Here is a 14,267-nt window from a genome sequence, read left to right as displayed (position 1 = left end):
CAACGTGCATGGATGTGTTAAGCATATTAATCAACATCTGCTCAAAGACCATAATTAGATAGGGTCCTCGAGTTATGTTGAATTCATTAACAGCATCAGGCGGCAGCTGCATGTTAGCTTTATTTTTAGATTAAGCAGCTCATGTTGAAGGGCTGCAACCCCTCCTACTGTGGGTTTAATGTATTTATATAGGGTGAAAACAGATTTAGAAGGAAGGTTATGGAGTCAAATGAACGTCAGACAGGAAGTGGTTTTATTCCAGCGCTGTCCAGTCATTGTTACTACAGATGAGCTCACTGTATATGATTCACTGCTTCCAAGAATCTGCAGGAACATCATACAACATTATGAACATTATCATCATGATCATTACAATCGACATCCTGTAACATCCTCATCATCCATCATCACAAGCACCACCAGATAAATTGACATTCAAAAATGTAGAAATCCACCTTTGTAGTGCTCATATCATCGCTGCAGTGTTAATAAAATATAATCTTAGCCTTTTTCTACAAAGTTTTACATGCCATGATATCACCTGAATAAGCCCTTCTGTACATCTGCTTACTGTATGTCTACATTTGCTTCTGTCTTCACACTCATGACACAGTATAACCTCTTCAAACATCAGGAGACACGGTCCAGCTCCAGCTTCAGACGGCAGGGGGCAATGTAACGCCATAAAACTGTGATCGCATGCTTCACACACGCCTGCGTCTGAACTACCTCTACCCTGAGATTACTAAGACAGAGAAAAGGAAAGTGGAGGGGAGTGAGAAAACTAAGCTGAGTGAACGTTCGAATGGGTAGGATCAGGAAGAAGCGAGGTAGAGACTACTAAAGCCTAGGTCACACTACATGACTCTAACTTAGAGGCTCTAACAGTGAATTGATTTTTCTGACTGTCAGGGTTGGGTGGACTCGAGCGTGGGAGGGAAATCCCAGAAAAATCAACACAATATCAAGGTCCGCACTCTGAGAATTATCAAGCAACATCCAGTGACAGTTTACTGTAGGTCAAGAGGTAAGAAAAATCTGAATAGAAGTCATATTTAACACCAAAAAAACTCCCACTTGGTTAAATATATTATTCTAGTTAACTACACTTTTAACAAGCCGCTGTACAAGTTGTTGGTTTGGAAGATTACATTTTATAAAACGGCACAGTGTGCACCAATCCATTTAAGTGTGCAATTACAAATTAAGCACTTTATTATAAAATGTTTGCAAGTGTACTACTTACAAATCAATTTGTAAACATAAAGTGTAATATATGCACCACAGAGGAAGAGATTAGGAAATTTTAACAACAGTAGACAGTTCTGGCAACGTAGGAAGTTACTATAGGAAATAATGAGATGCTGTGTGTCGACATTGGGTTAAGTGAAATAGAGTAGCAACTATTTAGATATTTCATATCATATCAATCATTACCTCAAATTCGAGCACAAATGTGTTGTGTCAAGCCTCTCAAATGTGACAATTTGTTGTTTTCACTGTTTTACTTTATAATGAACTGAATATCTTTGGGTTTAAGATTTGGTTTGACAAAAAAAAAAAAAAACAATCATGATGTACCAACCAGCATGATCAGTTGGTATAGAGAGGAAATAATGAGCAGATTCACAGAGAGTTCAAATCATGTTGTCCTAGCTGTGTTGTCTTTGTCTCCATATGTACATGGTGACATCAGGAAGCAACTTTTGTCTTGTACTCTGACCTAGGCTTAAGAATAAAGGGAGGACTGAGGGAGAAGAGCAAGCAAGGGGAAGGTTAGTGTTTGAGTAAATACAGCTGGGGAGTGACTACTATGTCTGAACTAAAGCTAGGACTATGATAGAAGAAAAGGAAACATCCTCTTGTGTGCATCTTGTGTGCAAATAGCACAAAAGAGTAAAAGTTTTTGAACACATACACACTCATACACACGCAGTTTAAGAGAGCTCGTCTCAAACACCCTGTGAAAATCTTGATTGGACATAAGGGATAAGACAAGGGGCCCGGCCTGAAACAGGAAACAGATCCTGTTTTGGAGTGCACCCTCTCCACCTCCCCCTCATGTGCTTCAGCTGCACGTTCAATAACAACCAAACCCCTGACTGGGTCGCTTAGTCGTCCAGAGAGCTCCCCTCCGGTTGATTCGGTGAGGGGCTTGTGGCGTCAAAAGATAGAGTTCGCCTCCTCAGCTCAACACTGCTGTCCATCAGCTGGGTTGCCATAGTAACCGGCTTCTCCCGCGGTGGCGGGCTCATCCTCTGCTTCCTGTTCCTGTCTGACACCGGGGACACCGATTGGCTGAGGCGGCTCCTGTGCTCTCCGGGGCTGGTGGAAAGGTGTCTACCTTTGTGTGTAGAGCTCGGAGCAAATTGTGCGTGTGAATGTGTGTGAACAGAATTGTTAATACGGCTGACCTCCTCATCAGCATCGTCTAACTGGGGGCTGGGGTCAGAGCCGAGGCCTGGGCTGGCCGCTCTGGAGCTACAGTGTGGAGCTGATAGGGTGGATTCAACGCTGGGGACCATCAGACTGGACAGGCTCTGTGGGCTAACAGGCCTCTTCTCAAAATCTGTTTCTGGCTGAGAGACACAGATGGCCTGCTCAGGTACTTGTTCCTGTCCAGTGGACTCGCTGTGGCTCCGGCTGTGGCTCCTGCATGAGATGACTCTCTGGGGATGTGTATATTTCAGCGTGTGTACACTGGACGATCGCTGGCGTGGTGGCGTGGAAGAGGCGACGGGCACAGTGAGGTGAGGCTCTGCCAGATCGTCAGCTGAGCCGCTCTGATCCAGAGAGTCACAGCGGACGGCCTCCTGCAGACACAAAACAGGCGAAACACACATAGTAGGTGATACAATGTGCTGAGTTGGGCAAGTAAAATAATATTCATATAGTTAGTGGAGACAGAGGAGCAGAAAAAGAAAAGAGGGAGCTGCTTAGTGTCGATGACCTTTGAAAGAAAGAAATCTTAATCATTTTTGTTAATGATAAACACAATAATCAGTGAATTAGAGATAATTATCAAACAACATCCAGTGGCAGTTTACTGTGGGTCAAGTCGTAATTATAAAATGGCAAAGTGTGCACCAATCTCTATGAGCATGCAATTAGGCACTTTAATAAAAATGTCTGCACTAACAAATCAAGCAGAAATGTCTTGTCAAGCTCAGTCAAACACTGTGGGTATTTCTGCTTATATGCAACTACCAGGAAATATTCTTCAGGGGTCCAGGGAAACACAAAAAAGGATTTTCATAATACATAATACAGTATATGAATAACTTTTTCAGTGTGGACAGAGGCATATGAGTGTCAACATTAAAAATTTAATCTTATAGAGCTTTAGAAAAATATACATTGATCACAGATACCAGGCAGCAGTGATGTAAGTTTGAGTGAAACTAAGCAGACTGTGCTCACTGTGATGAATTACACAACTTAACAAGATGTATTGAGTCTGCAATAAATTTTCCATACAGTACAGAAATAAAGTGAAGTGAAGAAGACAAGTGGAGACAAGGCAAAAGGCAGAAGAGATAAAATAGAAGCAATGTGAAGAGTGAAAAAGAAAAAAGAAGAGAAGAGAAGAAGTGGTAATAACCCACCTGTCTCCGTAACTGTCTGCTTGCAGTGCGGAAAGATGCTGGTCTCCTCAGAACTGAACTATCTGGGACGTAGGAGGGACTCAGCTTGTTTCTGTCTAAACTGTCTTCAGGACTGAGCCAACGAGACGGACGACTGACGGCACTGTGGAGCGGACTCAGTCTGAGTGACGGGTGTCTATCTATGCTGTGACTGGACATGAGCTTTGGTCTGTCTGTGTTGTGTTCTTGATTCAGCCGGTATCCATCCATACTGTGGGCAGAGCTGAGTCTGTGTCTGTTTATTCGATGGGTCGGGCTGAACTTGCATCCGTCTATACTATGAGCTGAGTTGAGTCTGTGTCTGTTTATTCTGTGAGCTGGACTGAACCTGTGTCCGTCTATGCTTTCTGCTGGACTCCGTCTGTGTTGGGAGTATCTGTCGATACTCTGAGAGGCGCTGAGGCAGATCATCGGCCTTGAGCTGCGTCCACACCCCAGTGAAGCGTGGCTGATGGCGGGAAGAGCTCCTGGAACCTGCAGCAGTGAGCCGCCCCCACTGGAGCCAAGAGATGACATGGAGCCTGCAGAAAATAATGAGCATATAGATAAAAAGAGTTTTAGTTTAAATTGAATCCTCCTTAAAGGTTGGTATTGTTTTCTAAAGACATCCAATGAAAGGACCAAAATTAACAATAAACTATAATAAATAGTGCAGTATCTTATTCCTCCAATTTTGGTTATGAATAAGAGCAGGTGTTGCTCTGGGTGAAATGTTCCTTCATTTCCAACATGTAGATTATGATTCGGGCACATACAGTCTGTACTGTAGTCAACACTCAGTGAAGACGAAATGTGTGTTAATCCCCAAATAGAACAGAATCAACACACACCAGTGCCCTGACGTTTGAAAGGATATTTTTCCTTTTTAAAAAGTGTCTATTAAATCGTTTAACATACAATCATGAGGATCTTTGCCAGACAACTTGAGAGATGTATTAATACATCGTTGGGTTTTAGTTTTTATTGGATTAGTTTAATCTAAAAATAAAGATGTATTGAATGAGAAGTTTAAAATGTTTCAGCCTGTTTTTTATACAGTATATTGCAGGTAGCTAGACGTCATTTCATCTTTTGGGCTTTTCCTCTTTCACTCTACTTCCTGTTGTTATTTGTTGCATTTAATTTGTGCAAATAAATAAAACTGAAACAGAACCATAAAAACAGAGGGTGAGATAGGACCAGCAAAAAAACATTGCCAATGTGCTTTGCAGATATATACTAGTCACCATTATTAAAAAAATATCTTCCTCAGGCATATACTGTAATAACAGTGTTGCACGTTGTACCACATCACATCTCAACTGCCTTCTCTGCTATTTATGGAAGCAATAACATTTACAGAAATCAGTTTGTGGTTATAGCACAATAAAAAACTGTTTCTTAATTTAATTGGCTATAAACAACCAAAGTACCTGAGTAGCTGTAGCTGGAGCAGGCCTCGTGGCCAATGGGAGGATAAGGCGAGCATCTGAGTGGCTGAACGTAACTGTCGCTGGGGAGAGACAGCATGCGTCCCATGCTCATCAGGTTGCCATGGGAACACTCCTCATCCTCAACCTGCACCTGCCACATGAAATCATCACCGCTGTCATCGTTGTTGTAACCTCCACTCGCTTTCCTTTCACACATGTGGAAATATGAACACACGCACCTGGGCAGGTGTGTCTCCGTTTGGCCCGAGGTCTCCACCCATGGATGCAGTGCTGAGGCGCCGGCTGGCCTCCTCCCTCTCCCTCTCCCTCTCCCTCTCCCTCTTCTCCTCTCGCTCCCTCCTTTCCTCCATCTCCTCCAGCTGAGCCTCCTTGTTGCTCTCCTCCAGGTGCTTCATCAGAACGGCTACAACCACGTTGACCAGCACGAATTGAGCCGTTAGGACGAAGGTGACGAAGTAAACGGGGGAAATCAAGGGCAGGTAGGAGAGGCAGTGGCGATCCTGCGGGCGACACTCGCGCAGTGTGTCCTGGACGATGAGGACATAAGAAGAGGATAAAAACTAAAGTGCAATAAAGAAAAGTTATAATAGATAAAGGGATTAAGGTTGTGTCCAGGTATAATAATGAACTACACTGTATTTCCTCTCCTCTCCAACAGGGGGAGGTGTTGATCTGAGCGTGAGAGAACCTTTAGCCCGTCAAAGAAAAATAATACACTCTCCTAACCCTCTAATGTCAGCAGCTCTTAGTCTGTCATAAAAACAGTGATCTGCTCTCTGCTTAATGCAACGCCTGTCTCATAACCAATGCTTTGAGACACACACATAAGCACAGACACAAACATGGATTCTGTCATCTCTCCATCTTCTTAAAAACTCCCACAGAGCAGAGGCGAGAAAGAGAAATAACCTTCATAATCCCATTCCAGTTGTCCCCGGTAGACACCCTGAAGAGTGTGAGGAAAGCCATGCCAAAGTTGTCAAAGGTAGCGTGGCGACTAAGACCCTCACACGGGTTCTCGTCTGAGCACTCTGAAAGAGGACAAAAAAGGGAAAAAGTGTTAGAGGCAGCATGCGTGGGAGAGGAAGGCGAGGGGAGAGAAGACAGAGAATTGTGTGTAGATCAGAGCAAAGATTAGAAAACTGATTCTAAATTGACATAATTATTGAATGTAACACAACAAAATTTATTCATGTTACGTAATCCACGGAAATCTCACCAGCGTCAGCTGAGACACACACTCGCATCCACGCATCGGCACTGATTTATATGCATGCACACACTCACGTGCTCGCGCGCACACATACACACGCACATGCAGGCACGTACACGCACACACACACTAACCCAGTTTTCCAAAGAGCTCAACTCCCAGAGCAGCATAGATGAAGAACAGCAACATGAAGAGCAGACCCAGATTCCCCACCTAGACAGACGCACGCACACACAGATATATACAGTGAATGATACACAGAAAAAAAGACATGTACAGTATATGTACATCGAGAGAGACGCAAACATGCAAACAGATAGAAAGAGGCCATAGACAGAGGCTGCTAAGCATTACTGCATGTTTATTACTTCTTAAAAACTGTTAGGAGCCATCATGGCACCTGGAGTCGAATCATATCTCAGAATATAGTTTCAGAAACAGAGGTGCACTTTTATAGCCTGGATCCAGTCCTTATGAAGGTCAAACATGCCTGTTTATTCGACTTTCAAAATAAATCACAGGGACTAGGCTGCTCTTCGCTCATGGTAGGAGGCATGAAGCTGTGTAATTAGATGACAGATAAATCTATTGATGACGCGCGGGGGGAAAAGCACTCGGACACCGCTGCAGAGACCTGAGATCTATCCTTGGCAGCGATGTGTCACTTCAAAGACAACTTTGTGGGTAGAAAGGCAGTGAAGCATCATGGGCATGGACTAGAGATAGCTACTCTCTGGAACACACATGCACAGACGAACATGATCTATGAGGGATAGTGTGAAACTACTTTAGAGAAAAACAATTAAAATGATTTAATTTAGCTGAGATTCAAACACAGGACCACACCTCGAACAGTTAATACATGTCTTCTCGCACCGCATACCTGTTTGTTCTCATTTCGTTTAGTGTGTACCACCCTCCCTTCCCCTTCTCTCATCTCTCCACTCTCATCCCCTGAGGGACTGCCGGAGCTGTGATATATCCTTCCTGAAGCCTTCCTCGCACTGGTGCCATCATCTTACTCAAACATCATCTCCCTCATCAGTCACTACTTATACAGTTTATATTCAAACTTATCTAAGAGTAGACAAACTAAAGCTAAATGCAAATATCAAAATTTTGACATGCTCACAATATTAGTTATCAGTAACATTTGCCATGTTCAGCAGAGGCACAAAACACTTGGTTTGAAGGTATAAACCAAAGAGTTGGACCAGTAAAATTTTCACCTATTGGCTGTACTAGAAAGGTTAGAAGATCACAGAAGTTATTACAATTTGTCCTGAGGGCAACACAAGTGTCTGTATCCAATTTAATAGCAATCCATCAAATAGTAGTGGAGTCATTTCACTCAGAAGCACAAATATCTAATCTCATGGTGGCACTAGAGGAGAAGTGAGGAGAGCACCAAATTAGTTAAGAGCACCATGGATGTACAAAATGTCATGATATATAGTTATATTTTACTCTGCACCAAAGTGGTGGCTACACCATTTGATGTTGTTATCCCTGTCCCTTATCCCCTTTACACATGCTCAGTGCTGTGTCTTGAATTTCTTCTTCAGACCAACATCGTAGCGTTGTCAATGAGATGTAACTGTAAACAGTTCTGCTGCACCGTAGAACAATATCATCTGAATCTGTTAGATATGTGCAAGTATCCACACCTGAAAAACGATTTGGTTGTGTACAGCTTGAAGAATTTTTGCATTTTATTGTTCGGCTCATAAGCACCGAACCAGAGAAAAATGCAAAATACTGTTGCTATGATAAATTGAGAGTTTTACAATTCTGCCTTGAAGGAGAATAAACTGCTATGTGGTGTCTTTGTGTCTGATAAGCTTTAAGACTGAGCTTTCTGCTTTATATTTTATTATCTTCTTGCCGATAACAAGTAGCAAAACAGTTGCACCAAAGAAGCTGTGAAGTGATTTATCAGCCACACTGATAAAATTAAGAATTACCAGTTAGCCTTTAGCTAAACATGAGGATGACTTCATGCTTGTTTAGTCGCTATTTGGTGTCACTAGGTTAACACCAGCTGGGGGAATCTGTGATGTTAGTAAATCATGTGGGAGGCAATCAGTTCCAAGCCTCATGAAATACTACATAAAACTAAGTCTCAGCAGTTCATCAGATCTGGAAACCAGGCTAGAAATTAAACAGACATCTTTCATTTGACAGAATAAGTGCTGCCTCTTACCTGAGGCAGAGCTTGCATCACTGTGTCCAACAGAGCTCTCATTCCTGTAGCCATCTTCAGCAGCTTCAACACTGAAACATTGTCATGTGTCAGCTCTTATCAGCCACATTTCATCCCTTTGGTTTGCTTGCTTTTTTGTTTGTGTCACTCTGTGTGTGTGTGTGTACCTCGTGTAATCCTTAGGACTCTCATGATGCGTATGATGGTGGGGTTGATAGGCAGGGAAGCATTTAGGTCTATTTCCTCCAGCGTGATTCCCATGATGGACAACAACACTATGGCGAGGTCCAACTGGTTCCATCTTGACACACACACAATTTCAGTTTCTCTAAAAATGAAGCTGTATGTTTGTATGTGACTTGTATTCATGTGACAGTGTGAATACCTCTCTTTGAAAAAACGGCGCAGGCCAAAAGCGATGAGTTTGAGAATTGCCTCGATGACAAAAACCAGCGTGAAGACGTAATTGCAGTACTTCAGTATCTCCTCGAGGTACTGCAGGGGAGCACACACAGACACACACGCACACTTCAAAACCCCACTGTACTGTACTGTACTGCTTCATTACTATGGTTCTAGGACAGGTGTTACCATGGTTACCTGAGGCTGATTGTAGTGCTCCATGCTCATGGTGAGGAGGTTTGTGAAGATGATGATGGTGATGAACACATCCAGGTAGTTGCTCGTGCACACGGTGTGGATGGATCGTCGAAGTGGGGAGTAGTCGGCGTAATATGGCTTCTCCTGTGCCCCTGCGTAACACACACACACACACACACACACACACACACACACACGTTAAAATGCTTCTGAAAGAAAAATACTCTATGAAGTCACTGATGAAGTCGGTGCCAAGTGGTGCACCGCTGTGTGTGTGAGTGTGCATATGTGTGTGTGTACAGACTAAAAGTGCCACCTCAGGAATTCTATCCTATCCATCACACACACACACACATACACACACACACACACTCCAGGCACCTCAAGGTGTCTTTGGGCCGAAACCCTCGCTGTCTGCTGCCAGACAGTTAACTGACTAAGAGAAAAGCACTACTAGAGATTACACTGCAGCCAGAGAGCACAGAGACGGAAAAAAGGTGTGTGTGCAGTAGCCTTTGGTGTGTATCAGTTTCTGTTTTGTGTATGGACAAAATGATGAGGAAATCTTCTCTAGTTTATATTTGATCTGGGGTTGTTTTTGGTAGTTGGTAGTTAGCTTCATACATTGTCTACACAGCTTGTCCTGCAGAGGGTCAATACGAGCTGAATTTAAGGTGAGTGGTAGGGTACCACCTGGATGGCACAGATGCAGGAGCTCTGTGGAAATCTCAGGGCAAAGCCACTGTTGAACCGGTTTAACCTTTGAGTCCTCGGACAGCATTAAATGAGAAACGGTCATAATACCATGATGAATTTAGCCATATGTCAAAAATGTTAGCAAATCGTTGCACAGAATGGAAGAGAAGCATCATTTCTGTGGAAAAACGCTCTGAGTTGACTTAAACTCTAAATCATCTGCCAAAATCAAAAAGCTGCAACCAGGTTCTCTTGAAATATTTTAGACAATAATGTGCTTCCAATGTCAGAGCACCTAACTTAATAATGCCCCTGTGCACAGAGCCAGTTTCATAAACAAATCATTTTCCCAGTATGTTGTGGACTGGGCTCTGACCTCTACCCCATCAAATTGCAAGCCAGCTCTTATCATCCAACATCTAATCCTTGATATCCCCCAGATGCAGGTGCATCACGGTAAAGTAGCACCATAGATCTGGCACTTCTCCACTGGAAGCATTTATTTCTTAGCTTAACAGGTCATTTCTTGCATGCCAACTTTCATATCTCTACTTGATTGGTGTATGTTAGCAGAGGAAAAAAATAAGCAGTAGAATTCCTTTAGGCAATCAAAGTCAAAAACCAGTAAAGCCATCATTACATATCGTATAAATGCCAATTTTCAACAAATATAACCATTTTTGCACATTTAAAAGTGAATTTCATGCTTCAGAGACCTGAACTGCTCAAGCTAAAAATAGACTTGATGTAAAACGATAGCAGAGCAGGGAAAAGAGCCACACATAAGCTGTGATCGGGCTGCGCCAGTCATGGGTAGCGTGGACATGGACACAGCGACTAGAATGGCAGCAGATTGCCTCCAGCAGCTGCAATGTACCCAGAACTAATAGGACACTGGGAATTCTGCTGTTGTGGATGAATGGAAGCAAATCCCTGCAGCCAGATTCCATAATCTTGTGGAAAGCCGATACAGGAGAGGGTGGAGAGTGGAGTATAGCAGTAGATTATTGCCAATGGTTTTGGAATTACAAATTACATGTGGGAGTAATGTTCAGGTGCCAGACTTTGAGCTATGTACTGTATATTGTTGTCCCTCCCCCTTGTGTTTTCTCACTTCTCCTCCTCTTTTCCAGCCGCCTCTGTCGTTTCTCCTCCCTCAGCCGAGCCTCTTCCTCCTCCTGCTGCTGCCGACACTTGTGAAAGTTTTCCACCACCACACCCACAAACATGTTGAGCACAAAGAAGCTGACGATGAGGAGGAAAGAGATGAAGAACAGCAGCATCCATGGGTTGTTGTTTCTTATTGGCTGCAGAAACAGATAAGAGAGAGAGACAGTGGAAGAAGAGAGGAGGGGAGGTGGAATAGGGACAAAAAGGAAAAAGAGGAGGACCAAAGAGTGACGAAAGATGGTGAGGAGGAGGGTTTGGGAAGAAGAAGAGGAGAGAGTATAAACAAGAAGACAATGTAAGTTCTGAGTCAGCAGTGAAACTGCCAGCACTGTCACCTCACATCTATTTATCCATCTGCCTTTTTCTTTTCCTCACACTTCTCGTCTCTCCTGAAATATTTCCCTTTTCTGCTTGAAACAATCAAAATCAAATGGTGCCTGGGTCTGATGCAAAACAGAAGCAAAACACAGTCAAATACAATATACACTGCATTTATGATTAATGTGTGTTTCATCTTTTACTACCCATACCCACTCTCTTCCAGTGTGTGTGTGTTTGTGTTTTCACCTGCTGGTTCACCCCAACAGCATCCAAGCCGTCATACATGATGCTGACCCAGCCGTCTTTACATGACAGCACAAACAGTGACATCAGCGCCTGGAAGAGTGAGACACATATAAATCACCATCCTGCTATCAATCAGTTTGTAAGGGCACAAGTCAGTCCTGGATGTGTGTGTGTGTGTGTGTGTGTGTGTGTGTGTGTGTGTGTGTGTGTGTGTGTGTGTGTGTGTGTGTGTGTGTGTGTGTGTGAGAGAGACAGAGTTTGTGACAAACCTGTCCCAGGTTGTCAAAGTTGTATTTCCGTCGAACCCAGCGGTATCCTGCTTCCAGGCACTGGGTTTTATTGGTGATGTTACTCACATCAAGGCCCTCACAGTGGAAGAATTTCCCTTTAAACAGCTGCACACAAAGACAGATGTGTACACAGAGATTAAAAAATGCACGAGAACACTGTAACCGCAACATAATGTAAACAAAGCTTCATAAAGCGGATAAAGGGTTGATGTATTGGTGTACACTAAATTACTAAGCCAGTGCCTACTATATGTAACAGCTAAGATAACCAAGCACCATCTGGTCCAGTCAGCCTCACATTACAAGCACAGAAACACTCCAGCATGGACTGTTCTCATTAGATAATCCAGTGGCACTGTGGTTTTCAGAAATATCTGCCTGTGTGTTAATATTAGCTTCAGCATTCATCAGGCATAATTTGCTGTGCAATCATCAAATCTGAATGAAATAGAAACTTGCACAAAGCAGACCATCGCTTACAGAATGATTTTACTGTACATTTCAAATCTTTTAGTACAAAAGTAACACTGAAAAATGTAAGAAACAGACTGAAGCTGTGGGTGAGCAGTTCAACGACACCAGTGATGTAAATAAATTATGGACGATGTTCATGTGCACTCATCTTTGAGCAATTGTGCCTCTCTAGATTATTTCATTTAAATGTTATTTGAGCCATTTTGTGACCTGAAGGGGTAAATATTTGGAGAATTTCACAAGATGAAAAAAACAAGCATGAGCAAAAAGCATTTACAGAATTTTGTTTTCTGATTTCTTATATTTCTTAATTCTTAATTATAGGTGACACCCAAAAACATATTGAGCACAAAGAAGCTGACGATGAGGGAGAGTACCTCAGGATGGAAATATTAAAATAAAATATTTAAACATATTGAAAATATAAAATAAATAAGTAATGAAAGGAATTAATTATTTTAATAAATTATATAAAAATCCAGTTGAAAGTCGGATTTAAAAAACACATTCTCAGCACAATCCCCCTGTAGTTTTACCATTGTTTTTTTAATTACTTCCAGGGACTGGTGCATAATCAGCAGCTCATTTGCATCTTCTCCAATTTTTCTCTTGACTTTTTATTACCTGAAGCACTTTCTGAGCTCTGCCTCATTTATTTTAAACCACGGTGATCAGTGTCTTCTTACAGCAGAAAACACAACAAGCTTTTGATGTGTGGTAACATGAAACAGCAGGAAAATACAGTAAGTTGAAATGTTTTTTTTTTACGAGAGTCAATATAAATTCTTACCTGGACACCTAATATTCCAAACACGATGAAAAAAGCACAGCAGATAAGGACAATATTGCCAATGGGTCTTAGAGATGTGATCAGCGTTTCCACCACCAGTTTTAGACCTGGAGCTCGACTTATCACCCTGCAACACACACATACATGATCAACACCAGATAATGCCAATGCAATAAACATAAGAGAGAGTCGCTCATGTGTCTACCTGAGAGGTCGCAGTGTGCGGAGCAGGCGAAGCACACGGAGGATGCCCAAGATTCGATTACCACCTGCCGATGCAATTGAAACCAGGATGTCCACCAGCGACACAAACACCAGCAGCCCGTCTAGGACGTTCCAGCTGCTCTGGAGGTACACACCGTTTCCAAAGTACAGGCCCATAGCTACCACCTTATCACAGACACACATAAATCCAGCAAAATTACAGAAATAATAAAATAATATGAGGTGTAAAATGAGACTGAAAGCAATTTTGATCTGCTCACAGGAAGAAAATCACCTTTTATGAGTAAAATGAGAAAAGGACTTTGGAGTGAAGTGCTTGTTCAGGAAGCGTGTGCTGTTATGGTTACCTTAATCATCATTTCACCCACGAAGATCACAGTGAAGATGTAATTAGACACACTGAGGAACACCCGCTCCTGCACACATACACACACATACATGTGAGCGTGTACAGACACACACAGAGAAGCCCATTTGTCATTGTAAAGGTTTCATGTCCCAGTAGCTTTAGCTTTGATTCTGGAATCAAACTACAGTAACTCTGATGTGTTACATAACGAGGTGAAGAAAATCCATAATGACTGTAGAAGAAACATAATAAAACCATACTGGGAACAGCACATGTTCTTATAATGACTCCCAAACTGCTCTTACATCAGCTAATATGAGCTCCGCTGTAGACAACAGCTTGTGTTTTGTGGCTGAACGCCCTATTTGTGAGCACCATTAACTCCAAACTAAATGTGCAGGTAGTAACGCTGCTAGGGAAAACATTATGTAGACACAAGTATAGAGACAAAGGTGAATGCATGTGTTTGTGCACTTACCATGCTGTTGGGCTGTATGTCAGGTCTCTCCAGAGCAATGGTGATGCAATTAAGGAAGATGAAGAGGAGGACGACATGATCAAACATCTTGTGACCTATTACCCTCTGACACCACAACCTGAACCTGAAGAGAGA

General features: G+C 42.5%; 1 protein-coding gene across 1 annotated transcript in view; it reads right to left on the bottom strand.

The window, feature by feature from the left end:
• Positions 1 to 279: 279 nt before the first annotated feature.
• Positions 280 to 14,267, bottom strand: part of cacna1hb (calcium channel, voltage-dependent, T type, alpha 1H subunit b) — a 29,162-nt gene continuing 15,174 nt past the window's right edge. Inside the window, exons 17-33 of the mRNA XM_026360758.1 lie at positions 14,133 to 14,256; positions 13,653 to 13,721; positions 13,286 to 13,470; positions 13,081 to 13,207; positions 11,796 to 11,921; positions 11,527 to 11,616; positions 10,904 to 11,096; positions 9,094 to 9,245; positions 8,879 to 8,988; positions 8,661 to 8,794; positions 8,494 to 8,564; positions 6,425 to 6,503; positions 5,987 to 6,108; positions 5,296 to 5,604; positions 5,057 to 5,201; positions 3,606 to 4,165; positions 280 to 2,813 (exon numbers count right to left, since the gene is read on the bottom strand). Coding sequence (XP_026216543.1) covers positions 2,112 to 2,813; positions 3,606 to 4,165; positions 5,057 to 5,201; positions 5,296 to 5,604; positions 5,987 to 6,108; positions 6,425 to 6,503; positions 8,494 to 8,564; positions 8,661 to 8,794; positions 8,879 to 8,988; positions 9,094 to 9,245; positions 10,904 to 11,096; positions 11,527 to 11,616; positions 11,796 to 11,921; positions 13,081 to 13,207; positions 13,286 to 13,470; positions 13,653 to 13,721; positions 14,133 to 14,256 — 3,298 coding nt within the window. The 3' untranslated portion in view covers positions 280 to 2,111. The remainder of the gene's footprint in view (positions 2,814 to 3,605; positions 4,166 to 5,056; positions 5,202 to 5,295; positions 5,605 to 5,986; positions 6,109 to 6,424; positions 6,504 to 8,493; positions 8,565 to 8,660; positions 8,795 to 8,878; positions 8,989 to 9,093; positions 9,246 to 10,903; positions 11,097 to 11,526; positions 11,617 to 11,795; positions 11,922 to 13,080; positions 13,208 to 13,285; positions 13,471 to 13,652; positions 13,722 to 14,132; positions 14,257 to 14,267) is intronic.

Source organism: Anabas testudineus, chromosome 1 (assembly GCF_900324465.2).
Source record: "Anabas testudineus chromosome 1, fAnaTes1.2, whole genome shotgun sequence".
NCBI lineage: Eukaryota > Metazoa > Chordata > Actinopteri > Anabantiformes > Anabantidae > Anabas > Anabas testudineus.
The sequence above is the reverse complement of the archived record's forward strand: the minus strand, read 5'-3'. Positions and strand labels throughout refer to the sequence as shown.